Raw genomic sequence first — 26,665 nt, 5'->3', positions numbered from 1 at the left:
GTCTTCTGAATTGTTTCTTTTAAAGCTGTCAGACTTACTCATGCTGTACTTGGCCTTGCATTTAATCCTTTTTAGGATTTCATAAACCTAAAAGAAAAACAAGTTGATTAATGCATTACGATAGAAATATTGACAAAATGTGTCATTCAACACTGATAGCAAGGACAAGCCATTTTTTGGTTTGGGTTCAGTTCAGCTGAGATGCCATCTCAGAGTGTTGCGACCTTCACCAAGTTAAACTGATTTTTGATCAAATGTGTTTGCATGAATTTGTTTTGTGTTTCTAACCAGCTAAACCAGGGGTCTCAAACTCAATTTACCTGGGGGCCACTGAAGGTAGAGTTTGGGATGAGGCTGGGCCGAATTGTGTTTTTTAGGCTCAGATAAAAACTTTTACACCCCTGTTCTCAAAATTAAACCACAACTTTAACATTGTAGGCTCCTGCCTACTTCTTGCTGCTAGAGAACTGGCAGAGCTTCCTCTCCCATAGTTGAGCCACATTTGGTGTGAAGAAGGAAGTAGTTGAGCCCTTGAAGATGCTCATCAGTAAGTCTGGACCTGTACTTGGACTTATTGAAGTTCAAGGTAGAAAAGAGGTTTTCGCACAAGTACTATGTGCTCCCCAAAAAGACACATTCCAATCAGCACCGCACACAACCATACATATCAAAATTGCGGGTCACACTAACATTAAACTTTCATATTAAGGCGAGGGCCGCAAATTATCATCCCACAGGCCGCAATTGGCCCACAGACTGCGGGTTTGAGACCTATAAGCTAAACCAACTAAAACCTTGGCAATTGATATCTTTGTATCACTAACAGACCTAAGTTGACTTACTATTGAGCTCCTGGTTTTACTGTCAAAAAAGGAATCTTTGTCTGAAAGATCAAACCTGTTGACAGAGACGGACACAAAAGTATTACTATTTCATCATAATAGGACAGCACAAATCATCAGCAAGGAAAATCACTGTTGGCTGTGATGAAAGTGGCGACGAGCTAGATAGATAGATAGATAGATAGATAGATAGATAGATAGATAGATAGATAGATAGATAGATAGATAGATAGATAGATAGATAGATAGATAGATAGATAGATAGATAGATAGATAGATAGATAGATAGATAGATAGATAGATAGATAGATACCGGATTTTTCAGCCTATAAATCGTGTTTTTTTCATAGTTTGGGTGGGGGGGCAACTTATACTGAGGAGCGACCTATATGTGAATGTTTTCACAAATTTTCAAAATAATAAAAAAAAAGTGAAACCGCGATAAATGAACGACGATGTAGCAAGGGATTACTGAAATTTGAATTTCAAGTGACGTCAGCGGCGCGGTGCGGCGGTTGTTTACATAAAGGACAAAGATTCGATCACGGGATGACAAAGATGACGAAGGGCCCACGTACTACCGGCATCATTAGCGGCTTTGTTTGTAAGTGACACGGAGGACGAAGAGTTTGAAGAATTTAATGATTTGGAGTGACACAGAAGGTTTGAAAAACTATTATGGCTTTTACACACGCCCGGTCCTACTCTACGGAGCTCTCTTTCACCTCCGTGGATGGAAGTCGGGGGCGGGCACTCGGCCGGGTGGCTGTCCGGGGACGGTGGATGGGGCTCGGACATGGTTTTACGCACACCAGGTCCTACTCTACGGAGCTCTCTTTCATCTCCGTGGACGAAAGTCGGGGGCCGGCGCTCGGCCGGGTGGCTGTCCGGGGACGGTGGATGGGGCTCGGACATGGCTTTTACGCACGCCGGTCCTGTTCTATGGAGCTCTCTTCCACCTCTGTGGCTGGAAGTGCCACCTCCGGGGATGAAAGTCCACGCCGCCACACGCCTGGAAGTCCACGCCGGTGCTTTGGGCCGTGTGGCAGTGAACTATTTATGTTATAGTTATTTGATATATTTTATTTCGTGTAGCAACTTGTATATGTTTTTATCGTTACAGTTCAGTAGTTGTTGGCTCGTTGAACTCTTGTTTTGTTAAAGAGCTGTTTACCAAACCCACGTCTTTCCTTGTACTTTGTTAACGCTACAATATAGTTATATACTAGATCTGTGGAATAACGACGAGGCTGACGTCAGGGCGTACGTGCGGCGTTGTTGACAAAGGACGAGGAATTTGATCGATGGATTTAATGATTTGGAGTGACACAGATGGTTGGATAATATTATTGCTTTTATAATAGTTATTTGATATATAATTTATATATCGTTATATGGGGCGGCTCGGTGGCGCACTGGGTAGCACGTCCGCCTCACAGTTAGGAGGGTGCGGGTTCGATTCCACCTCCGGCCCTCCCTGTGCGGAGTTTGCATGTTCTCCCCGAGCCCGCGTGGGTTTTCTCCGGGCACTCCGGTTTCCTCCCACATCCCAAAAACATGCTTGGTAGGCCGATTGATCACTCCAAATTGTCCCTGGGTGTGAGTGCGAGTGCGAATGGTTGTTTGTCTCTGTGTGCCCTGCGATTGGCTGGCAACCGGTTCAGGGTGTCCCCCGCCTACTGCCCGATGACGTCTGGGATAGGCTCCAGCACGCCCGCGACCCCCGTGGGGACTAAGCGGTTCGGAAAATGGATGGATGGATGGATGGATATCGTTATATGAAGGCCTGTGAAATATTTTGAAGTGCAAGCGCCGTCAGCGGCGCGCACCCGGCCGGTATTGTTGACATAAAGGACGATCGATGGATCCCGTTCTCAGCTCTTCGTTTGTGTTTGTCACGTTAGCATACCTATCATTTAGCCTGTTGTTGCTCATTCATGTCTGTTCTTGGTGTTGGATTTTGTCAAATAAATTTCCCCCAAAATGCGACTTATACTCTGGAGCGACTTATATATGTTTTTTTTTCATGTTATTGTGCATTTTATGGCTAATGCGACCTATATTCCGGCGCGACTTTTCGTCCGAAAAATATGATAGATAGATAGATAGATAGATAGATAGATAGATAGATAGATAGATAGATAGATAGATAGATAGATAGATAGATAGATAGATAGATAGATAGATAGATAGATAGATAGATAGATAGATAGATAGATAGATAGATAGATAGATATACTATGCAGTAGCTACATAAATTGTAAAAACATGCAAAATAGCATGAATTAATAATCGATTAACATTAAACACATGAATAAATAAATAGACAATATAAACATTGGACACGACAAACAAAATAAGAAGAGAGGAACAAAATAAGAGGAACAAGCTACAACAAGACTTAAGTTGAGTAGATTTGAGTCACTAGTCACTTTTAAAAAAGTTGTGAAGACTACATCCAACATCATTATGAAACATTTAACAATAATGAATTTTTTGTCATTTACTTCAAATAGTTTAACTTCAACAGCCTCTCATATGATAATGGTAAATGGGCTGCACTTGTATAGCGCTTTTCTACCTTTGGTACTCAAAGCGCTTTCTACTGTGCCCCAAAATCATTCTAGTACTTTTTTCACATTTGATCGATTCAAACCTTCCACTTCCAACATCATTAGATCATTAAAGTCATCTCACTTATTTTTCCCATTCACTAAATTTACAAACTCTTCAAACGTCAAATGTTTATATATTCATCTCCAGTTTGCACATTTTTTCACCAATTTGAACCATTCCATTCCACAAGTTCAGTTCATTCTGAGTCATTGTATATCATTCCTTGTCATTCACTGTCATTTGACATCATACCACATTCCAAAAATCTTCCTTCAGCCTTCACATGATATTCCTTCAGAAACTTGATTATCGAGTTTTTAATAATGACAATACATTCTTTTACAAATTGTGCAGTAGATGTGTATAATGCATTTGCTCTGAAATAAAGTCTTAAACTTAGTCAATAAAATATGAATTATGAACAATTAACTGAACTAGTTCATTTTGAAATTTGTGAACTGAACTTTGAACTACCGTATTTGCCGGTGTATAGGTCGACTCGGTGTATAAGTCAACCCCCTAAAATTCGACGGAAATTTACGATTTTATGATATATCCTTTGTATAAGTCGAGCTCAATTGTTGCATTATATTAAACTTCAAAATTCAATATGCGAAATTTATTGACGAAATGTGTTCAAATTCCGGGAGGCCGTGCGCATGCGGCTGTTTATAAGCACCGCGGAGGAGATCGCGGAGCCTCATTCGACTTGCAGCGGCCGGCGAGCTCGCGCACGCCGCCCGGCACCAACGGGAGGCCGGAAATAGCTCCAAGCCGAGCGGATCGGCACTTTATAAGCACCGCGGAGGAGATCGCGGAGCCTCATTCGACTTCCAGCGGCCGGCGAGCTCGCGCACCCGCCCGGCACATCCGGGAGGCCGTGCGCACGCGCCAAGTGGCCGAAAATAGCTCCCCCCGAGCGGATCGGCTGTTTATAAGCACCGCGGAGGAGATCGGAGCCTCATTCGACTTCCAGCGGTCGGCGAGCTCGCGCACCCGCCCGGCACATCCGGGAGGCCGTGCGCACGCGCCAAGTGGCCGAAAATAGCCCCCGCCGAGCGGATCGGCTGTTTATAAGCTCCGCGGAGGAGATCGCGGAGCCTCATTCGACTTCCAGCGGCCGGCGAGCTCGCGCACCCACCCGGCACATCCGGGAGGCCGTGCGCACGCGCCAAGTGGCCGAAAATAGCCCCCGCCGAGCGGATCGGCTGTTTATAAGCACCGCGGAGGAGATCGGAGCCTCATTCGACTTCCAGCGGCCGGCGAGCTCGCGCACCCGCCCGGCACATCCGGGAGGCCGTGCGCACGCGCCAAGTGGCCGAAAATAGCCCCCGCCGAGCGGATCGGCTGTTTATAAACACCGCGGAGGAGATTGCGGAGCCTCATTCGACTTCCAGCGGGCCGCGCACTCGCGCACGCCGCCCGGTTCAAATTTTCTAAGTGCAACGCATAAGAAACGGCCTTGGTTACCATCACATTTGAAGCGATGAATACGAAGTTAAATTTTATGACTCGGCGTATAAGTCGAGGTCGATTTTTTTCGGTCGATTTTGGATCGAAAAAGGTCGACCAATACACCGGCAAATACGGTAATCCCTGTAGAAAATGAACTTTTTCAACACTGCACCCTATAATGCGGTATGTGTGGATTAAGTACAAATTAGCCCCTGCAATTGAGTCTTTCACTCTGAAGTCCCTTATGGTGCGGAAAATACGGTACTCAATATGACAGATGATCGGAAATTACTTTTGCTTCATCACTTCAATCACTTTTTATTTTTTGTTTGTGCAACAAGTTCCTTGAGCCATGTAATGATGCAATATGTTGGCTATTGTATTTAAGATGTTTTGTTTTTATAACAAGGACAGTTACCAACAATTAAATAAAATGTACACTCAAATCAAATATGCTGAACAGGAAATTCCATATGTGTTCCTCAAACATCAAAGCCATGGAGGGTATAGCACTCATGGGCCAGTTATGGTTAAGGACTAAACTGATAGACTGATTGTAGGATATAATGTAGGATATGTAGGATATGATGCTTTGCAGAATGGCAAGCCATTTGAGCATTTATCCCATATCCTTGATATCAGACATTAGTGTTCTTCACTAGTTTGGTGTTTGTCAGCATTGTTGGACATTGAGCCACGCGAGTTACGCGCTTTGTCTAGAAACTAGTGATCCAAAATGAATTCCACTTGTTCACTAGTTAAATAAAAATCTGTGTCATTAGTGACTCGCTATGGATTGAATTAGTTCACTAGAAAAAAAATGTTTTTAACTAATTAACAAGTGACGCTAAAATGCGACCAAATAGTAAACTAGTAGATATCTTGATAATATTTACTAGTTAACTAGTTAACATTTTGAACCTCACGAGTCACCTAGTTAGGTTGGGAAGAGCCCAACTAGTGGTACTAGTGGACATTTTATACCTTCCTAGTGAAATAGTGAGCAACAGTTACCACCATCCTAGACTTTTAAAAACGCATTTCAGCTTTGAGGGATGAGGGATTCTCTTCTTCTCTTCTCCTTTTCTCAATCACAAGTATGACACATAAAGGTTGACAACCACTGAACAGCAGGCAATTCAAGATTCAAGAGTTTTTATTCGCCATGTTTGAGCGTGCCAAACAAGGAATTTGACTTCGGTAAATCACAGCCTCTGTTCAACATTTAGGTGACTAACAACAACACTCAGGACATGTGAAGAACGAAAGATATTCTCAAACACCCCCTGATCTTAAACTCCCAAGAGGGCAAGGAAAAACTCAAAACTCCAGCTAGGGGAAATGAGAAACCTTGAGAAGAGACCACAGATGGGAGGGTCCCTCTTCTAGGATGACCAGGCTGCAATGGATGCAGAGAGGACACATAGTACAAACAGTGTAGACAAAAAAGGTGTGGCAAGCGGGATGTTATTGCACAGTAATGACTCTGAGACTCTAAGAGTAGTGTGAGTTCATCAGAGCGACAGCCTGGGGGAAGAAGCTGTCTCTGTGTCTGCTGGTTTTAGTGTACAGAGCACTATAACGGCGTCCGGAGGGGAGTAGTTCAAACAGGCTGCAACCTGGGTGCGAAGGGTCTGTTGAGATGTTACTTGCACGTTTCCTGGTCCTGGACAGGTACAAGTCTTGGATAGATGGGAGGTTGATTCCAATTATCTTTTCTGCAGTCCTTATTGTCCGTTGCAGTCTGTGCTTGTCTTGTTTGGAGGCCGATCCAAACCAGACAGTGATGGAGGTGCAGAGGACAGACTGGATGATGGCAGTGTAGAAGGTCTTCAGCAGCTCCCGTGGCAGGTTGAACTTCTTGAGCTGTCTCAGGAAGTACAGCCTCTGCTGGGCCTTCTTCCGGACAGAGTCTATGTGGCCGGTCCATTTCAGGTCCCGAGAGATTGTGGTTCCCAGGAACTTGAAGGTGTCTGATGAGAGAATAGTATTACTGCGGATAGTGAGGGGTGAAAGTGGTGAAGGGCCTCGCCTGAAGTCCACTGTCATCTCCACGGTCTTGAGCGGGTTCAGGTCCAGGTGGTTTTGGCTGCACCAGTGGACCAGCCGCTCCACCTCCTGTCTGTACGCAGTCTCATCACCGTTCTGGATCAGTCCGATGAGAGTGGTGTCGTCTGCATACTTCAGGAGCTTCACGGAAGAGTCACTTGCGGAGAAATCGTTGGTGTAGAGGGAGAAGAGCAGTGGGGAGAGGACGCATCCCTGAGGGGCTCCAGTGTTGGTGGTCAGGGTGTCAGATGTGATGCTCCCCAGCCTCACACGCTGTCTCCTGTTGGTCAGGAAGCTGGTGATCCACTGACAGGTGGAGGCAGGCACCGCAAGCTGGATGAGCTTCTGTTGGAGGATGTCAGGAGCGATGGTGTTGAACGCCGAGCTGAAGTCCACAAACAGGATCCTGGCGTACTTTCCTGGGGTGTCCAGGTGTTGCAGGATGTAGTGCAGTCTTTGGTGTGTTTGTAGTTATTAGCCCCTTTCAGACCAAACAGCCCAGGAATTTTGAGTTCCTGGAAGCAGGAGTTCCTGGTTCTCCAATATGACCAGTGGTCTCATTTTAGGTTTGGAAATGCAAAATGTCACAGTTTGATCTGGAAGCAATTAGACCTAAAATAGAGCATCTTTTAAATCAGTGTTTCCCAACTTTTTTCATTCATGTCACACCTTTTCATTGGAAAAAACACCGCCAACAAAAATCTGTTAAGCTCCTATATTAAAATCAGTTATATTACAACGAAACACGTAGAGTCCTATTGCTATATATGTATGGAGAGTCGAATAATTTAATAGAAATAAATACTAAATATTCTTTAAATTGTATTCCTTTTTTTAAATAAAAGTGACAGTTTTTTAAAAAGGTTTTAGACGGTGTAAGAAATAAACTATTTAAAGTGATTGTGATTAAAATAAAAGAATCAACGTGATTTTGTTTACTGTTTTAGACTAGGTCTATAAATATTGCAACAATAAGAAAAAAGTCACTTTTAAAGACGCTCTGCTGTTCTGACAGCAGCTGAGCGGCTATCACAGTCGAGGAGTCTCGACTTGACTGCTTATTTTACGTATGTGAAAAATAACCAATCCAGGTTCTCCGGTTGAACTGCATTCTCTGATTTCCATCGGACCACAAACGCACCACAACCGTCATAGTGTCTGTCACTGTTAGCAAAAGCACACAGCAACACACACATAAACTGAATATATGCCGATGCAATACAATCATATCGACACAATATGAAATCTCAAGATTCTCCGATTCTCCACACATGCACAATTAGCAAGTGGCTGACCAGGCCTTGCGCGAACTGACCAGTGGTTTGGCGATCCTGTTTACAATGCGCTCCGTAATTAATATTGGACAGTCCCACGGCACAGCTGAACGTCTCTCACGGCACACCAGTGTGCCGCGGCACAGTGGTTGGGAAACACTGTTTTAAATAATGCAACCTAAACAAAGAATAGAGGAGCAGATGCATTGACCACAAATTTATTTTATTGTTCTTTCTACATAAACATATAAAAATGAAAGAGTTTAGTGTAAACAAAAATGTGTACTTACAGGTGTTGCTTTTCCCTGGAAAAGGTGTGTGACAGGTGTTTGATGTTCTTTGGCTGAGGCTCCTCAACATGAGGATGAAGAGGCTCAAGAACTTTACTGATGAGTAAATTAAGCTTCTCTATCACACCACTTGACTTCTTAACTTCATATACCTACAAAAAAATCCATTTGTAAATCTGCATGGGCATGTGCTTTTACACACACACACGCACACACACACACACGCACACACACACACACACACACACACACACACACACACACACACACACACACACACACACACACACACACGCACGTACCATGGTGACCCTGTTCAGAGCAAGATGATAAAGTAAAACTATATTTTGTGTTTCTAAAACTAACTAATTAGTGTTTTTCTCTTTGACAAGTACACATCACCACTATCTATGTGTGTGTGTGTGTGTGTGTGTGTGTGTGTGTGTGTGTGTGTGTGTGTGTGTGTGTGTGTGTGTGTGTGTGTATATATATATATATATATATATATATATATATATATATATTTTGGGAACTTGCTTTTGGGAACTGGCTCTGAGAAAGGACCACAGCAAGCTCCCTGAACAGAACCCAGTAACCATCACAGTGGCAGACATCCAGAGAAGAGTCTCAGGAATGAAAAACTGGACAGCACCAGGCCCTGACATGATCCACAGCTACTGGCTCAAGAAACTTACAACTCTCCATGAGCGCCTGGCAGCACAAATGAACCAGCTGCTAAGGGATGGGACTCACCCTGAATGGCTAACCCAAGGGCGTACGATCCTGATCCAGAAGGATCCATCAAAGGGTACAGTCCCATCCAACTACCGGCCAATCACCTGCCTCTCCACAACATGGAAGCTGATGTCGGGCATAATATCAGATAAGATCAGCAGGCACATGGATCAATACATGAGCACTGCTCAGAAAGGGATTGGTAAAAATACCAGAGGAGCAAAACATCAACTCCTGGTGGATAGAACAGTCACCCAAGACTGCAGAACTAGACGTACCAACCTGAGCACTGCCTGGATTGATTACAAGAAAGCATATGACTCAATGCCACATACTTGGATCACTGAATGCTTGAGGCTGTACAACATCAATGGGACTCTGAGAACCTTCATCGCCAACTCGATGAAACAGTGGAAAACCACACTTGAAGCCAATGGCAAGCCACTTGCACACGTGACCATCAAATGTGGTATATACCAAGGAGACGCTCTGTCCCCAATGCTGTTCTGTATAGGACTGAACCCCCTCAGCCAAATAATCAACAAGACGGGCTATGGATACCAACTCAGGAATGGGGCCACCATCAGCCACCTCCTCTACATGGATGACATAAAGCTGTACGCTAAGAACGAGCGGGACATTGACTCCCTGATCCACACTACCAGGATCTACAGCTCTGACATCGGAATGTCATTCGGACTTGAGAAATGTGGCCGCATGGTGACTAAAAGAGGAAAGGTAATCCACACAGAGGGGGTCTCACTCCCAGAAGGAACAATAGCAGACATTGAGGACAGCTACAAATACCTTGGAATTCCACAGGCAAATGGCAACCTTGACGAGGAAACAAGGAAAGCAGCCACAGCCAAATACCTCCATCGAGTAAGGCAAGTCCTAAGAAGTCAGCTCAATGGCAAGAACAAGTCCCTAGCCATTAACAGCTACGCCCTACCAGTAATCAGGTACCCTGCAGGAATCGTACGGTGGCCAAAGGAAGATATACAGACCACAGATATCAAGACACGGAAGCTCCTAACCATGCATGGAGGGTTCCATCCCAAGTCCAGCACCCTGAGACTGTACACTAGCCGTAAAGAAGGAGGCCGAGGACTAGCGAGCGTGAGAGCCACGATCCAAGATGAAACATCCAAGATCCATAAGTACATCAGGGATAAGGCCCCAACGGATGACGTGCTCAGTGAATGTCTCAGACAATGGGCATCAAAGGAAGATGAGGTGCTGGAGGGACCATCATGGGAGGACAAGCCCCTACATGGGATGTACCACCGAAACATAGCTGAAGTAGCTGATATCCAGAAATCCTACCAATGGCTAGAAAGAGCTGGTCTGAAGGACAGCACAGAGGCACTGATCCTGGCTGCACAAGAACAGGCCTTGAGCACCAGAGCAATAGAGGCCCAAATCTACCACACCAGACAAGACCCCAGGTGTAGATTGTGCAAAGAAGGTCCTGAGACAATCCAGCACATAACTGCAGGGTGTAAGATGCTGGCAGGTAAAGCATACATGGAGCGCCATAACCAAGTAGCTGGAATAGTGTACAGGAACATCTGTGCAGAGTATGGACTGGAAGTCCCAAGATCCAAGTGGGAAACACCTCCAAAGGTGGTAGAGAATGACCAAGCCAAGATCCTCTGGGACTTCCAGATCCAGACAGACAGAATGGTAATGGCGAACCAACCGGACATTGTGGTGGTGGACAAAGAGCAGAGGAAAGCCGTTGTGGTTGACATAGCCATCCCAAATGATGGTAACATTAGGAAAAAGGAACATGAGAAACTTGAGAAATATCAAGGGCTCAGAGAAGAGCTGGAGAAGACCTGGAGAGTTAAGACTTCAGTGGTACCTGTGGTCATTGGAGCACTAGGGGCAGTAACCCCCAAACTGGAGGAGTGGCTGAAACAGATCCCAGGAAAAACATCTGACATCTCAGTCCAGAAAAGTGCAGTACTAGGAACAGCAAAGATACTGCGTAGAACCCTCAAGCTCCCAGGCCTCTGGTAGAGGACCCGAGCTTGAAGGGAAAAAGAGGCCACCCACGGGGGGTGAGGAAAAGTTTTTTTTTTTTTTTTTTTTTTTATATATATATAAGTATGGCATGCCGTTCAGGAAATTAATATTTGAATATATTGAATGAACTTCGGAATATATTGAATGAACTTCGGAATATATTGAATGAATTTCGGAATATATTGAATGAACTTCAGAATATATTGAATGAACTTCGGAATATATTGAATGAACCTTGAATATATTGAATGAACCTTGAATATATTGAATGAACCTTGAATATATTGAATGAACTTCGGAATATATTGAATGAACTTCGGAATATATTGAATGAACTTCGGAATATATTAAATGAATTTCGGAATATATTGAATGAACTTCGGAATATATTGAATGAACTTCGGAATATATTGAATGAACCTTGAATATATTGAATGAACTTCGGAATATATTGACCTATATATTGATATATCGACCTCTCAGCAGTACCCCACAACAGCCCCCCTGTACAATCTACGCCCGTTCACTAGAAAGGGCCCAAGACAGAAGAGGTAAGAATAGGTAGGGTTAATTTAAACCGCACGTCTGGTCCGTGAAAATATTGTCTGACATTAAACCGGTCCGTGGTGCAAAAAAGGTTGGGGACCGCTGCGTTATGGCACTGCGCTCCGGCGCGGCACTTGTAGAGGTTAGAGAATGGAAAGCTGCAGCGGTTGCATGGATTGCATCAACTAAAAGAGAAGCTGTTCATATAGATATCATTAGAATCACCCACAACCATGCAGGCTGAATATTTAATTTAGTATTGAACGCAGGCTATTTGATGGACGGCGACACATTGTCACGTTGCTCACACAGCGGACTGCGGACATACAGACAAATGTATGTGAGATTATGCCTGGCGGAGATTATTGCTATGGAACTAATATTTTGTTGCGCTGCTGTATTAATCACGCTATATAAGACAGAGGTTGTCTATCAACCACAATATAGGCCTAACCTATATGAATAAGCCTACAGTGTAAAATAACTTTACTGTTAACAGTGCTTGAGTCTATACTGAATCATATATTTTTGTTTAATGTTTCTAAGATTTCAGGCACAAGGCAATTCACGTTCTGTGACTCAGTCCTTTTTCAAGGAGGTAATTCTCCTGCCAGACGACAAAGCTACAAATGTACCAAGGCGTACCAAAAAAGCTTGGCTTTTTGAAAACGGCCACATCAAGTCTGCCTTGGAATTTGTCTGTGACTGGGACTCTGACAGAGTCATGCAGGCAATAACAGAAGCCTTCCAGCCAGCTGTGGAGGGATGCAGGTAAGTTTTTTAATTATTTTGTCAAATTTGTTCCTCTTTTCATTTGATATTTGCAAGAATATCATGGCATACTATACTATGGCAACTTCATTTTAAGTGCGTGTATGTATTGACAATAAGTCATTTCCTTTGACTGTAGTGTGCTTTTTTAGCTTCAACAGAAGTGTGACAAAGTTGGTGAGAATTTCAATTTGTCCCCAGTTTAATTTTACCATATTACAGTTTCATGTACTGTGTTTTTCCTTCCCCTAGGTTACAAATCCTGCTGCCATGCTACAACAAACTGGTTGAGCCATCCCTCACCCGCACACAGAGTTTGAATGGAAAACTTGTGAAAAAACTGTTTCATCAGAAGTCCATTTATGTCAGACCTGACAAAATCATTCTAAATGATGAAAAAGAAGATGTGAGTCGTACCAACGATTTCAAGACATGTTTATTACTGTGGCAGTCACAATAGAAATGCTATATTTTATGCTTGATTGAAATAGTTACAGTATGCTCTGACATAATACAAAAGTCTGTTACAATATTTTTTGTTAGTATAGTCTATTGGATCCATACAAATTATAGTATTTATCTGTTTGCATTTACAGGTAATATCTGATGGAGAAAGCAGCTGTTTAAATGGCTCTGGTTTGGCAGAAATATCTGACACTGCCAAATGTGGTAAATATTTTGACGCTATTACATCATAAAAAATGTCCTTTATAATCTACCACATGATACACGTATTGCACAAGGCCTAAATGTGTTCTAATGCTCACTGTCATATAAGTTAAATGTTACTCAAAAGTTGATTTTCTATGTTACAGTTACAGTTGGTAGTGCGCCTGATGTTTCCAAAGAAGTTGTCCCAGACATATCCATCTCCAGTCATGCCCCTTCAATGTCCAGTGGTGACAAAATGATCTGGTGTTTTGCTACTGAAGATATTTGCACTGATGGACCGTCTATCCCAGCTAACGCCCTCACCATGTCCACGAGTGCTGGTGTCATCACTATTGATGAGACTGTCACCATGTCCAGTGGAACTCCTGCCATTTCTACTGGCAACACTCATGGCTTGTCGGTTGGCCCTACTGTCAATGCAGGCAATAAAAGGTTTTGCATGTTTGGGAATAACACCTCCAGTGTGTGCCATGGTCCCACTCAACCCAGTGGATCTGAGAATAGTTCATCCAGCACATCCTACAGGTCCATCTTTTCTAAATGTTTCATCTCTTTTCATACAGTATTGTTAGCAAATACCTATTTGCTATGTAAAAATGTTGTGGAGTCATGGTATGAACAAACAAATCATATTTGTACCTTAATTATAAAATATTCTTGTTTTATCTTGCAGTACATACCTTAACCTATTTGAGGAAGAATATCTCTCTGATGACCCTGATCTCCAGGAAGCCATTTCCAGGTCATTAGATTCCAGCGCAAGTGAGAGGTCAGTAGAAGATATTATACAAAATCTAAGTGTTGTAATCCAGGATAACAAAGACTTTTATTCTAGCCTCGAGACAAGTAGCAAAAAGCAAGCTGCAACCTACTCTTCTTCATCTGTCATCCAGTCATTTCTGTGGTCATTTTGTCAACAATGTTCAATAGATTCATTTTTTATAAATCATGGTGTAAAACTTCTCTGAATGGAGATTTTCTGTGCCATAACATGCATTATATTTCATGTGTATGTATGACACCCCTTTTGTGATCAGATTGCAATTAGATAGCACTAGACCACATACATTTACACCTGGTATGAATGTATCTCTCCGGTGTCCACATCTACAATAGATCCATTGCATGTGCTTTCCCATTGACAGACACAGCTGCCAACTATTTTAATGTTTTTGTTTTTTTATGGCCTATTTCCACCTGAAGAGTTGTTGCATGTAGATTCAGGTTGCACTTGCATTTACACTTGTGTTCAGTGTGGTGACAATGTTCAGAAGTGGTTTGGCAGATCAAATACCAATCGTCCTCATTTTGTTTTGAGTATTTTTACATGCTCTTTATGTTTTTTGTGTGATATATCAGTGGGTTAGGTTATTCTGGAAAAGCAAGAAAAAAAAGTAAAACTCTTTCCATAATCTCTTTATGCCATCATCAAATATTTTTATGAATAATCAGTATTCATAATGTGGATGTTGGATTGTAGTACAGCATGTGAGTTATTCTCATTGACACTAACTTTGTTTTATTGTCTTTTATTGTTCCAGTGATTTAAACATGACTTTAGAGAGTATAGTGGTGCAGATTTCATCTAGAGTAAATAATGACAGCACTGCGCGCTTCAATATCGTGAGAAGAAGTGTGTGGGATGGGGCATCCAGAGCCATGGGCAGATCCAGTTTTTCACCCGAGAAGAAAGTGGATGTCAAGTTCACTGACGACTATGGATTATCTGAGGGAGCCGTGGACAATGGAGGACCTACTCGGGAGTTTTTCCGACTCTGTCTTCTTGAAATCAAGGACAAAATTGGCATCTTTGAGGGTCTACCTGATGCCAAAGTCCTCACATGCAACTCCAAAGGTACTTACGATTAAAATAATTCTCAGTGAGGATTTTTGTAATGCTCTAATTTATAAAGATTTTTATTTATTTTTAAATAAAACTCAGCCTGAATATTTCTGATGTAGCCATTTCACATGTGAGTTTAATTTAATTTGATTACAGCAATGAAAGATAATGGATACTTCAATGCTGGCCAGATTATGGCAATGTCGATTGCCCATGGGGGACAGAGTCCATGTTTCCTGTCTGAACTCTTGTATGAGTGTCTTCAAAAAGGTCCAGACAATGTGATGGTCAAAACTGAACATATTAGTGATGAAGATACAAGGTCACAGGTGCAGTCGGTGAGCATATTTTACTTTGATTCTGTTGAATTTATAAAGTAATTATTAATTTTGCATTTGCTGATTAACGAACCATTGTATATGTTAGCTGTAAATAAAAGTCAATAAATATTTACTGTTCTCATATTCTAATGTAATTTTAATATTTTCAGATCTTACAAGCTGAGACTGAATCACAACTGCAAGATGCAGTCGCACAGGCAGCCAGCTTGATCAGTCTTGCAGGTCACAATGTTCACATAACACTGCAAAACAAGCAAGAGACTGCTTTGGACTTGGCTCACTGGTATGTCCTCCAGCGGACCCGTGCACCTTTTGAAAGGTATGTTTATAGTTGCTGTCATTGAAACTATAGAAACTGTTACCATTGTATACAAACTATTTCAATAGTGGGTGTAGAGTTCCATTTCATAGTGCACCACTGCAATTATTTTTTTATTTTTTATTTTTTTTAATTTGGGGGTAGCCATTGGCTCTGTTGGTAAAGCAAATGCTCCTCCCCTCCAAAAAAGAACAAATTTCCTTACTAAATTGAACATTAAATGAACATCAGAACAACACATTCAGATTTGTTTCACTTTTAATAGGTTCAGAGATGGCTTAATGTCACTAGGTGTCCTGGAAGCTCTCCAGAAATACCCTCTACAGATGAAGTGCCTTTTTGTGAAGGCTGAAAAGAGTTTAACAGCAGCTGATGTAGAGAATCTCTTTAGGATCATTCACTCTGAAAGAGGGAGTAATGCATTCCAAGAAGAGTGCTGTACCCTAGCTTTCTGGCAAGACTACCTTCAAGATGCTGAATGTAAGTTTGGCATGTTGGACAGTGTTTCAACAAGACATTATTCTTTAAACTGTTTTGACTGTATCATTGTAGTACATGACATTGTTAAAAATGATTTTAATTGAGATGCTCCACTATGTATTACGTCTCCCAGAGTTCAGTTATTAATAATCTTCTATGTGCAACATTTGTAGTATTCTTGAGTTAATTACCCTCAAGTTATGGGACTTTTATTCATGTTTACCATAATATCAGATGTTATGACAGTATCGAATATCAATAGGCAAATTAGGCAAATTACTTCTAAGATTCAAGTAAAATACTAAATACTGGCAAAATCTGCTTCTAGCATTGTTTTATAAGGGTGTCCTGTTTATACCATATTCGGAACTTTAGGTACTTTTCCACAGCATAGTTTAGCCCTAAACGCAGGTGTTCCTAGGGTTACCAGGGCTTCCTATCTGCGCTAAAGCATTCCAGATCTGATTTTAACCTAGAGTGTATAATACAGTATAAGTTAAATATATGATTGTAGTTTATAGTCTATTACATTCTGAGCTGTCCTTTCAAATTACTGTGTCATTTCAAAAATAAAAACGAATGCGTAATGCTGGTTTGGGGGAATTTAACTACTCACCAACTTTGCATCACTTAAGTGGTATAATACTTCACGACTTTAGGAAAATGCTGGTAGATGTAGTCATCATTTAATTGTGTTAATCGTTTTTTTATGTCTGACAGGTGAAAACAATGTCTCTCTGGCAGATATTCTCATTTTCCTTACTGGATGTGACAGTGTTCCAGCACTGGGCTTCTCTCCAAAGCCAAGCCTCGAGTTCATTACCTATTCCCGATTTCCACAGGCGAATACTTGTGAAAATATTCTTCGCATTCCAGTTCATACAGTATACACTGCTTTTAAATCTGATATGGATTTTGCCATACGCAATTCACCAGGGTTTGGAAGAGTGTGAGATGTAAGAGGGCTTTTCGAGCTTGAGTTATGATGAGTATTTTTTTTTACTTGTTTGTTTACCATAAATAATTGTTATAACTTCTTTTTGGTTTTCCTCGAGACAGTATTATCTTGAATTGTGGCTTGAGGAAATGTAAATAGAAAATGTTCTTTGTTAGTTTTGAAGATATATTTCAAGCCATGAGAGATTTGTCTACGTTTCAAGATGCCTGTATGTGTAGGGCCCTCTGACTAATGGTTCTGTGTTCCTACTTTGTATGGTTCATTGTCAATTTAGTATCAATAGGAAATGTGCATTCCCTGACTTATGTCGTGGACAGTAACTAAGAACATGTACCTAATTGAAACCAAACATGGCCATTTACAGTATTCCATGGTTAATTATTTTCATAATTGCAGTTTTTACCTTTCAGTGCAGTTTTTACCTTTCCTTTACCAGTACTGTAAATATGGAAGAGTATTAGGGCCACTGAATATTTTTTTTAATGGGGAACTTTTTTTTTAAATTCATTCTACAAAAAAGTCAGAACTCTGACTGTATACTGTAAAAGTTAAAGTCAGCCCAAAGAAAATTATTTTTAGAAAAAAAAAAAACTCTCTTTCAAGATGCCTGTATTTTATGTGTGAGGCCTTCTGGTGGATGGTTTTGTGTTCCTACTTTGTGTGGACTGGTTCATTGTCAATTTAGTATCACTGGGAAATGTACATACCTGACTTGTCATGTTGTGGGCAGTAACTAGTACATGTACCCAATTGTTCTTAAATAAAGATTTCAGGTCTTTGCCAGGCCTTTACTTGAGCATTTGCATTGCATGATACTGTATAATTCTACTTCACTACATCTCAGTTTGTGTCAGTTTAGGGGTCCGGAAGTGGAAAAGTTTGAGAACCCTATGGTTTTAACAGTACAACTGAAAGAGTCAAACTCTTACTGTATATACTTTTACTTGAAAAGAACTGAATACTTCATCCACAATTGAATATAAAATGCATGGCACTTACAGTATCTATATGGTGATACATCATATGAAACTTACAGTATCAAAGTCAAAGTCAGCTTTATTGTCAATTTCTCCACATGCCAAAGACACACAAAGAAACCGAAATTTCGTTCCCCCCTATCCCACGGTGACAAGACATGGCTCACAACAGACAAACAAGTAAACAAGTATAACAAAAGCGTGCTGAATAAATAATGAATAAATAACACAACAAATAAATAAATAAGAGGAGCAAAAAAAAAAAAAAAAAAGGAGCAAGTGCACGTACAGCAGACATTCCCGAAAATAGCGCAACAGTGCCGCACGCTACGCAGAAGGGGGTAGCGAGATCAGGGCCCTAACAGCCTGGAGAACGAATATCTATATGGTGATACATCATATGAAAGAATAGTATGTTATGAGAAAATCTTAGGTCCTATGACCTGTACACTCCTTTTGTCCATTATCCCTTAAACGATTAAAACTCAAATTACTTATTTATATCCAGGTCTGTGACAATATATTATATCACAGTAGTGGAACAACTGAATTACTAATGCTAGTAGACTATCTCTCAAGTAGGTCACATGCTCTGACAAAAAGTTCAATTCCATGATTTCCATCATCAGTGAAGGGGTTGATGGGCCTTAACTCCACATCCCACTGGTGATCATAAGGGGGTTGCACAGGCACACGATTGAGTGGCCTTTGATCCTGAGGAAGTTGGAGCATTCCCATTGTCCACAGCTGCAGTGGGGACCGACTCGCCATTGTCCTCAAGCTGTGGTTGTTCCACTGGATCACAAACTCATCCACAGATCTGTTTATTCTAGGAAGATAAACATGTTGAAGAGCTGTAATGTGAAGAGGGTCATTGCTGTCTAAAACTCTGACATATTCCATGAAGAGGAAAAGGTCTTTATAGTATGCTGACATAACCCTGTTTACTTCTGCCCACAGTCTTTCGATCCTTTGATTATGCACACTGCGTCCAACTATGAAACTTCCTCTGTTTGTTCCTCGATTTGCAATCATGAACCGTGCAACATCAATGTTCTCGTTACCAGCATCACCCCTGACATGGTGTGGCAGTCCAAATACATTCACAGCACCCTGGAAAAGATGCAAGGCAGTCGATGCTCGGTTGTCTGTGCAACATCTCAGAAAGGTAATGCAGCGACTGTAGCCATCAACTGCTCCATGATAGACAAATCCCCATGAATTTAATTTGTGGTTTGTGTCAATATGCCTGAAATAAGAAGAAATGTATTATTATTTCTGTTTTTGATATTGTTATTATTAATATTATTATCATTATTGTTGTTGTTATTATTATGATTATTATTGTAATAGACAACACTGGATGTACATAAAAATGTAACTTCATTGATTTTGCTGTAAGACTATTTGTACTTGGTAATAAGAATGTTCCAATCTCGGATGTAATGCGCCTCATGTACTAAGGCTACAAGTCCTATGCTGCAGATGCAGTTCAACTCCTGCCTGCGACCCTTTGCTGCGCATTATTGACCAGCTAGGAAAAAATAACTAATGTTAATCAAATTTATAAAACACATACCACACTTCATTTGGGGAAGAGACATTGTAGACCCTCCGTTGAATTGCCCTTCGTCCTCTCAAGGCTCGCCCCACTGGATCCACTGCCCTTAAACGCTCCCGTACCCGCCAACGCTGAACTCTGATTCCTCTCCCTCTCAAACTACCAGTGACATAGGTCTCTCCAGAACCGGGGGTTTGTCTAATAATATCAGCAATAAGACGATCGAGATCGTCATTTGTAATGTCAGTGAAACTCCCATAATCCATCAGACCGAGTTGTGTCCTGTAGTTGTACAGTGTTCGGATATTTACAGACAGCATCCGAGATATGGTGATCCAGCTAAACCCTAAATCTCGCATGTGAATCAGCTGAGAAGCTGGTATGTTGTACCTTCAAAGAGAAAAAATAAAGTAAAAACACATGTGTTAATGTGTTTATTCACATGTGAATTAATTGTCTTATTCCTATAGCAAGCACCTTGCAGCCTATAATATTTTTTATGTGATGATAAATAATAATAAGTTTGTAAGTAGATATTATTCTTGGGCTGCATTAGCCTAGATCCCCATACACTTGTTTAAATATTACTTACCTCAGCCTTCCTCTCTGAGATCCAGAATGTGTGCCCATGTCATGCGGTCGTCCATCAACTTCCAGCTGGACTGTTATTTCCGCCAACATCTCGTTTAGAGACTCGTAGAGTCGTTCAAGGACGCATAATGTTCTTTCAGCAATGTTTTGTTGAACATTATTACTCATAAGCACTATGAATGACGCAATGATGGAGATATGATCCTCAATGTGACGAGATACAGTCTCCAAACTGTTAGTGTCATTTGGAGTACAACCTGTAGCTAAAAAGTTATCCAGTTCAGTAAAGTACTGGAATATTTCAGCTGATGCCATTTTATTAAGCCAGCAAATTCTGAAGGCTACCGCCTGACTTGACTTTAGTACAACTTCATTTAATTTAATTTTTGGGTGGTACAAGCACTTGCCAGTGCATTGACAATTTCATCATTGCTAAGAATAGCTGACACGATATTGCGAGCTGACTGGTTCATAATTGCGGCAGCAACAAAATGCATGTACAAGATGGCGGCAATGATGACGTCAGTTAAGTTTCATTCAATATATTCCGAAGTTCATTCAATATATTCCGAAGTTCATTCAATATATTCCGAAATTCATTCAATATATTCAAGGTTCATTCAATATATTCCGAAGTTCATTCAATATATTCCAAAATTCATTCAATATATTCCGAAGTTCATTCAATATATTCCGAAGTTCATTCAATATATTCCGAAATTCATTCAATATATTCCGAAGTTCATTCAATATATTCCGAAGTTCATTCACTATATTCCGAAATTCATTCAATATATTCAAGGTTCATTCAATATATTCCGAAATTCATTCAATATATTCCAAAATTCATTCAATATATTCCGAAGTTCATTCAATATATTCCGAAGTTCATTCAATATATTCCGAAATTCATTCAATATATTCCGAAGTTCATTCAATATATTCCGAAGTTCATTCAATATATTCCGAAGTTCATTCAATATATTCCGAAGTTCATTCAATATATTCAAGGTTCATTCAATATATTCCGAAGTTCATTCAATATATTCAAGGTTCATTCAATATATTCCGAAGTTCATTCAATATATTCAAGGTTCATTCAATATATTCAAGGTTCATTCAATATATTCCGAAGTTCATTCAATATATTCAAGGTTCATTCAATATATTCAAGGTTCATTCAATATATTCCGAAGTTCATTCAGTATATTCCGAAGTTCATTCAATATATTCAAGGTTCATTCAATATATTCCGAAGTTCATTCAGTATATTCAAGGTTCATTCAATATATTCAAATATTAATTTCCTGAACGGCATGCCATATTATGTATGTGTGTGTGTGTGTGTGTGTGTGTGTGTGTATATATATATATATATATATATATATATATATATATATATATATATATATGAATAATCCTTACCCTTTTTGTGGGCATCTTTAGCTTCATGAACTCTGCTTCTCGACAGAGAACATTCCATGGAGCATGAATTTTCACAAAGCCCACGCCTGGAATCTTGGACTGTGGTGAACAAGACACAAACAATACTAATATTTCAACAGTGTACCAACATTGAAACTATGCAAATTACATTTCTTTTCAATCGCTAACAAGAGCTTAGCCATACTTTGTATAAATTTTCTAAACTCTTAGCACAGACTCACACCTACAAAACACAATTGGTTAAATGGATAATTTTATTCTCAAAAACACATTTTGTTGAATATAAGCTAACTCTTTATTTCAAAATAGAACATATCTTTCTCATCACATATTAACTTTACCAAAACACTAGAAATCTAACTCAAAATGGAGTTATTCTGTCAAACAAGATGGCGTGCACACGCAGCGGCCACTCTCTGTCCCGTCAGTACGGTGATTTGTTCGTCTAATGAGTGTTCGTCCGACAGTCTTATGTGTTCGTCTCGTCGTGCTTTATCGTGCTACAAGTACAGCAGGCAGGTTCTGCTCGACATCGGCAGAAGTGGGTTTTGTGGCGTTCTGGACTTTGAAGCGGCGACATTAAAGGCGCTCGGACTGCTATGTCCTGAAACGTCGCCGACCTCGCCCGCTATTCCTCCCCCGGTTGGGAGCCGTCGGAAACGGTGTGCGAGGAGGCAGAAGAGGGGCAAGCGCGGAGGCGTCCGGGCCAGGCTGGCGGCCAACCCAGCGCGCCCGGCGGTGCTCTCCATTCTTCTGGCGAATGTTCGATCGCTGGACAACAAAATGGATTACGTTCGCCTGCTGAGGTCTACGAACCGGACGGTGCGGAACTGCTGTGTGCTCGTGTTCACCGAGACCTGGTTGACTGACAACATTCCGGACTCTGCCGTGCATCTGGAGCGGCTAGCTATCGGGCGGACCGTGCCATTGTACGAGGGGGAAAGTCGCGAGGAGGTGGACTATGCGTCTACATCCAAGAAGAATGGTGCCGGGACTGTGGTGGTATGTAAGCACTGCTCGCCACTTGCGGAGTTTGTGATCATCAAGTGCCGTCCTTTTTACCTGCCGAGGGAATTTACCGCGATTCTGCTAGTCGCGGTATACATCCCGCCTTCCAACATCGAAGGCGACAGGATCGCGGCGCTTGGTGAACTGTACCAGGCTGTCAGTGAACAGCAGACAGCGCACCCTGATGGTTTCACCATCTTCGCTGGAGACTTTAATTGTGCCAACCTGAAGTGTGTTTTCCCGAGGCTTCACCAGCATGTTACTTTTCCGACACGTGGAGACAGCTTCCTGAACCTAGTCTACTCTGCGCAAAAGGGAGCTTTCAAAGCCACCCCCCTCCCCCATCTTGGGCTTTCTGACCATCTCACCGTTTTGCTTTTACCCGCATACAGACAATTGGTAAAGGCATCCAGGCCGGTTCGGAGGCGGGTTCGGGTGTGGCCTGAGGGTGCCTCCGATGCACTTCGTGACTGCTTCGACACCACTGACTGGGACTTGTTTAAGCAGGCGGCCACCTACAACGATCGGACGGACATAGAGGAGTATACTGACTCTGTTTCCTCTTACATCACGAAGTGCATCGATGATGTGACTTGCTCAAAATCCGTCGTCACTCGCGCGAACTGGAAGCCGTGGCTGACAGGGGCTGTCCTCAGACTGCTGAGGGCCAGGGACAAGGCTTTCAGAGCGGGGGATGAGGCTGGCTTGAGGACAGCGAGGGCCGACCTGTCCCGAGGCATCAAAGAAGAGAAAAAGGCGTTCTCGTGCAAGGTCTCCACCCACTTCAAGGACAGCAAGGACGCACGTAGCCTTTGGCAGGGCATTCAGACCATCACGGACTACAAGCCCGTCGAGGAGCTGTGAGGGCGACGTCCGTCTGCTGAACGATCTAAACCGCTTCTTTGCTCGCTTCGACGCCCAGAACAGCACTTGCCCGCTGAAGACCACTCCCCCCCCACACGAGCAGCCCCTGCGCCTCTCTGCCGACGGAGTGAGGAGGGCGCTTGCCGCTATTGACACCCGTAAGGCGGCGGGCCCTGACAACATCCCGGGTCGAGCGCTGAAGGACTGCGCTGGGGAGCTGTCGGTTGTCTTCACGGACATCTTTAACGTTTCCCTGCAGCAGGCCATCGTCCCCTCGTGTTTCAAGGCTGCCACCATCGTTCCTGTGCCGAAGAAACCTGCACTGTCCTGCTTCAATGACTACCGCCCCGTGGCACTGACGCCCATCATCATGAAGTGCTTTGAGCGGCTTGTCATGGAGCACATCAAATCCGTTCTCCCCCCCACCATTGACTCTTTCCAGTTTGCGTACCGTGCCAAACGGTCCTCTGAGGATGCCATCTGCTCTGCCCTCCACTCGGCCCTCACCCACCTGGAGAGAAAGGACTCATATGTGAGGTTGCTGTTTGTGGACTTCAGCTCTGCCTTCAACACCATTGTGCCGCAGCGACTCATCTGCAAACTCGACGAGCTGGGCCTCAGTACCTCCCTCTGCAACTGGCTACTGGACTTCCTCTGTCAGAGGCCTCAGGTGGTGCGTGTTGGCGACAAAATCTCCGCCAGCATCACGCTGAGCACGGGGGGCCCCCCAGGGCTGCGTGCTCAGTCCATTGCTCTTCACCCTGCTGACGCATGACTGCACTGCGACCTACAGCGACAACCGCATAGTGAAGTTTGCTGACGACACGACTCTGGTGGGTCTCATCACGAAGGGCGACGAGACTCGGTACAGGTCGGAAGTTGACCTTCTGACCACGTGGTGCAGGGAGAACAACCTCCTGCTGAACGTAAACAAGACCAAGGAAATCGTTGTTGACTTCCGGAAGGGTCACACAAAACACCTGCCGCTGATCATCGACGGTGCTGTGGTGGAGAGGGTGAGCTGCACCAAGTTCCTGGGGGTGCACATCAGTGAGGACCTCTCCTGGTCCGCAAACACCTCGTCACTGGCAAAGAAAGCTCAGCGCCGCCTGTACTTCCTGCGGAAGCTCAGGCGTGCATGTGCTCCTCAGGCAGTCCTGTCTACATTCTACCGTGGCACCATTGAGAGCGTCCTCACCAGTTGCATCTCTGTCTGGGGTGGTAACTGCACTGAACAGAACTTGAAGGCCCTGCAGCGCATAGTGAATACGGCTGGTAAGATTATTGGTGCTCCGCTCCCCTCCCTGAAGGACATTTACACCTCCCATCTCGCCTGCAAGGCAACCTCGATTGCGAGAGATGTGAGTCACCCGGCTCACTCTTTGTTTGACCTTCTGCCCTCTGGGAAGAGGTACAGGAGCCTGCGCTCCCACACCACCAGACTCGCCAACAGCTTCTTTCTCCAGGCTGTTAGGACCCTGAACTCGCTACCCCCTTCTGCGTAGCGTGCGGTACTGTTGCGCTATTTTCTGGAATGTCTGCTGTACGCTCACTTGCTCCTTTTTGGTCCTTTTTACTCCTCTTATTTATTTGTTGTGTTATTTATTCATTATTTATTTAGCACGCTGTTGTTTACTTGTTTACTTGATTGTCTGTTGTGGGCCATGTCTTGTCACCGTGGGATAGGGGGGAACGAAATTTCGGTTTTGGCATGTGGAGAAATTGACAATAAAGCTGACTTTGACTTTTTGACTTGTTTTCACTTCACAAACTACATGCTGTCAACGAAAGTACACCAAGTTTCAAAATACTAGCTATTGTTGAGACTATAAAAACTGCATAGACTTCTTTGTTTCAGATTTACATGCAGGTATTTGCTTGCAATCAAGCATTCCGATCAAAAGAAAATCTGTTTTTTTTCCTTTACTATTTACTACAGAAGGTACAGTAGTACCGCCTTTCTTAGTGAAAGGTCTTGTCAATGATATTGGTACGAATTTCATCACTGACAACTGTTCTTCTAGCCCTTGCAATGCCACCACTGCACATTCTTACACTTCTACCTTGCCCTCTCTTTGGGCCTGCTCCTCTTACTGGACCTCTCACTGCTCCTGCTTCTCTCACTGGGCCTGCTTTTCTCCATGCGCCCCTTGCTCTTCCTATTCCTCATCCAGACATTACAGTGTTTGTCTTTTGCTGTTTCTGTTTCCCCCAAAAAAATTCACTCCTCAAAGTCCTCCTCTTACGTAACCCCTGCCACTGAGTCTAAGCCACACTGGAATCAGCTGTGATTGGCCCAATTTAATTTATCGGCAGTGTGTCAATTATTCAGTTTGTTTTTTTGTTTTTTTTTATCAGCTGAGATATATGGCCTTTGAACTGATATAATTGCAGAAGCAGAGGTTTCTATACTGTATCTAAGGTTTGGAATATTGTTTTTACTTTTGTGGGAAGTTGTGTGTTAACATTCGTAAATAAGACAAAACCATCGATAATTTAGTTGGGGGTATAGCTTGTCTGTTAAAGAAATGTGTTTGACTGCACATTGTGTGGAAATGATTCTATTGGGTTTGATTCCGGCTCTGGCCTTCCTGTGTGGAGTTTGCATGTTCTCCCCGTGCTTGCTTGGGTTTCCACAAGCTAATCCCACATCCCAAAAACATGCATGGTAGGCCGATTCAGCAATCAAATTACTTGTAGGTGTGAGTGCTAAGGGTTGTTAATCTTTCTGTGCCCTGCGATTGGCAGGCAACCACTTCAGCGTGTCTCTTGCCTACAGCCCAAAGTCCGTTGGATAGGCGTCAGCATGCCTGCAACCTTCGTGAGAAGTGGTTCAGATAATGGATGGATGAATGGAACTCCCTTTGATTAGTATATGTCTATGTGTGGATTGATAGAACTCCCTTTGAAAAATATTCCACTGGCAATCGCAAGCCATCTGGCAAATGGTCAACCAGCGAGCAGCTAGCTGCAAGCCGCTAATGCTGTTAATCTGC

General features: G+C 42.7%; 3 protein-coding genes across 6 annotated transcripts in view; 1 reads left to right on the top strand and 2 right to left on the bottom strand.

Annotated features, from left to right (window-relative positions):
• The window catches only part of LOC125970555 (anoctamin-1-like), a 139,466-nt gene that overhangs the window by 91,930 nt on the left and 20,871 nt on the right, over window positions 1-26,665 (bottom strand). For all 4 annotated transcript variants that reach the window (XR_007482133.2, XM_049722978.2, XM_049722979.2 and 1 more), the window contains exons 3-6: window positions 21,777-21,875; window positions 8,527-8,678; window positions 843-897; window positions 39-87 (exon numbers count right to left, since the gene is read on the bottom strand). Coding sequence is in view for 3 of the 4 variants with exons in the window: in XM_049722978.2 (XP_049578935.1) it covers window positions 39-87; window positions 843-897; window positions 8,527-8,678; window positions 21,777-21,875 (355 nt within the window). In the remaining variant the exon portion in view is untranslated. The remainder of the gene's footprint in view (window positions 1-38; window positions 88-842; window positions 898-8,526; window positions 8,679-21,776; window positions 21,876-26,665) is intronic.
• LOC125970562 (G2/M phase-specific E3 ubiquitin-protein ligase-like) lies at window positions 11,397-18,471 on the top strand. Its single transcript, XM_049723050.2, has 10 exons — window positions 11,397-12,609; window positions 12,862-13,015; window positions 13,206-13,278; window positions 13,425-13,806; window positions 13,955-14,050; window positions 14,823-15,136; window positions 15,281-15,462; window positions 15,615-15,784; window positions 16,050-16,264; window positions 16,985-18,471. The coding sequence occupies exons 1-10, from the start codon at window positions 12,374-12,376 to the stop codon at window positions 17,215-17,217; spliced, it is 2,055 nt and encodes a 684-aa protein (XP_049579007.1). The 5' UTR covers window positions 11,397-12,373; the 3' UTR covers window positions 17,218-18,471.
• Window positions 18,465-21,109, bottom strand: LOC125970569 (uncharacterized). Its single transcript, XM_049723067.2, has 3 exons — window positions 20,353-21,109; window positions 19,779-20,150; window positions 18,465-19,448 (listed from the first exon to the last, which is right to left on the bottom strand). The coding sequence occupies exons 1-3, from the start codon at window positions 20,664-20,666 to the stop codon at window positions 18,767-18,769; spliced, it is 1,368 nt and encodes a 455-aa protein (XP_049579024.1). The 5' UTR covers window positions 20,667-21,109; the 3' UTR covers window positions 18,465-18,766.

Source organism: Syngnathus scovelli, chromosome 6 (genome assembly GCF_024217435.2).
Source record: "Syngnathus scovelli strain Florida chromosome 6, RoL_Ssco_1.2, whole genome shotgun sequence".
NCBI lineage: Eukaryota > Metazoa > Chordata > Actinopteri > Syngnathiformes > Syngnathidae > Syngnathus > Syngnathus scovelli.
Note: the sequence above shows the minus strand (reverse complement) of the source record. Positions and strands in the feature narration are given on the sequence as shown.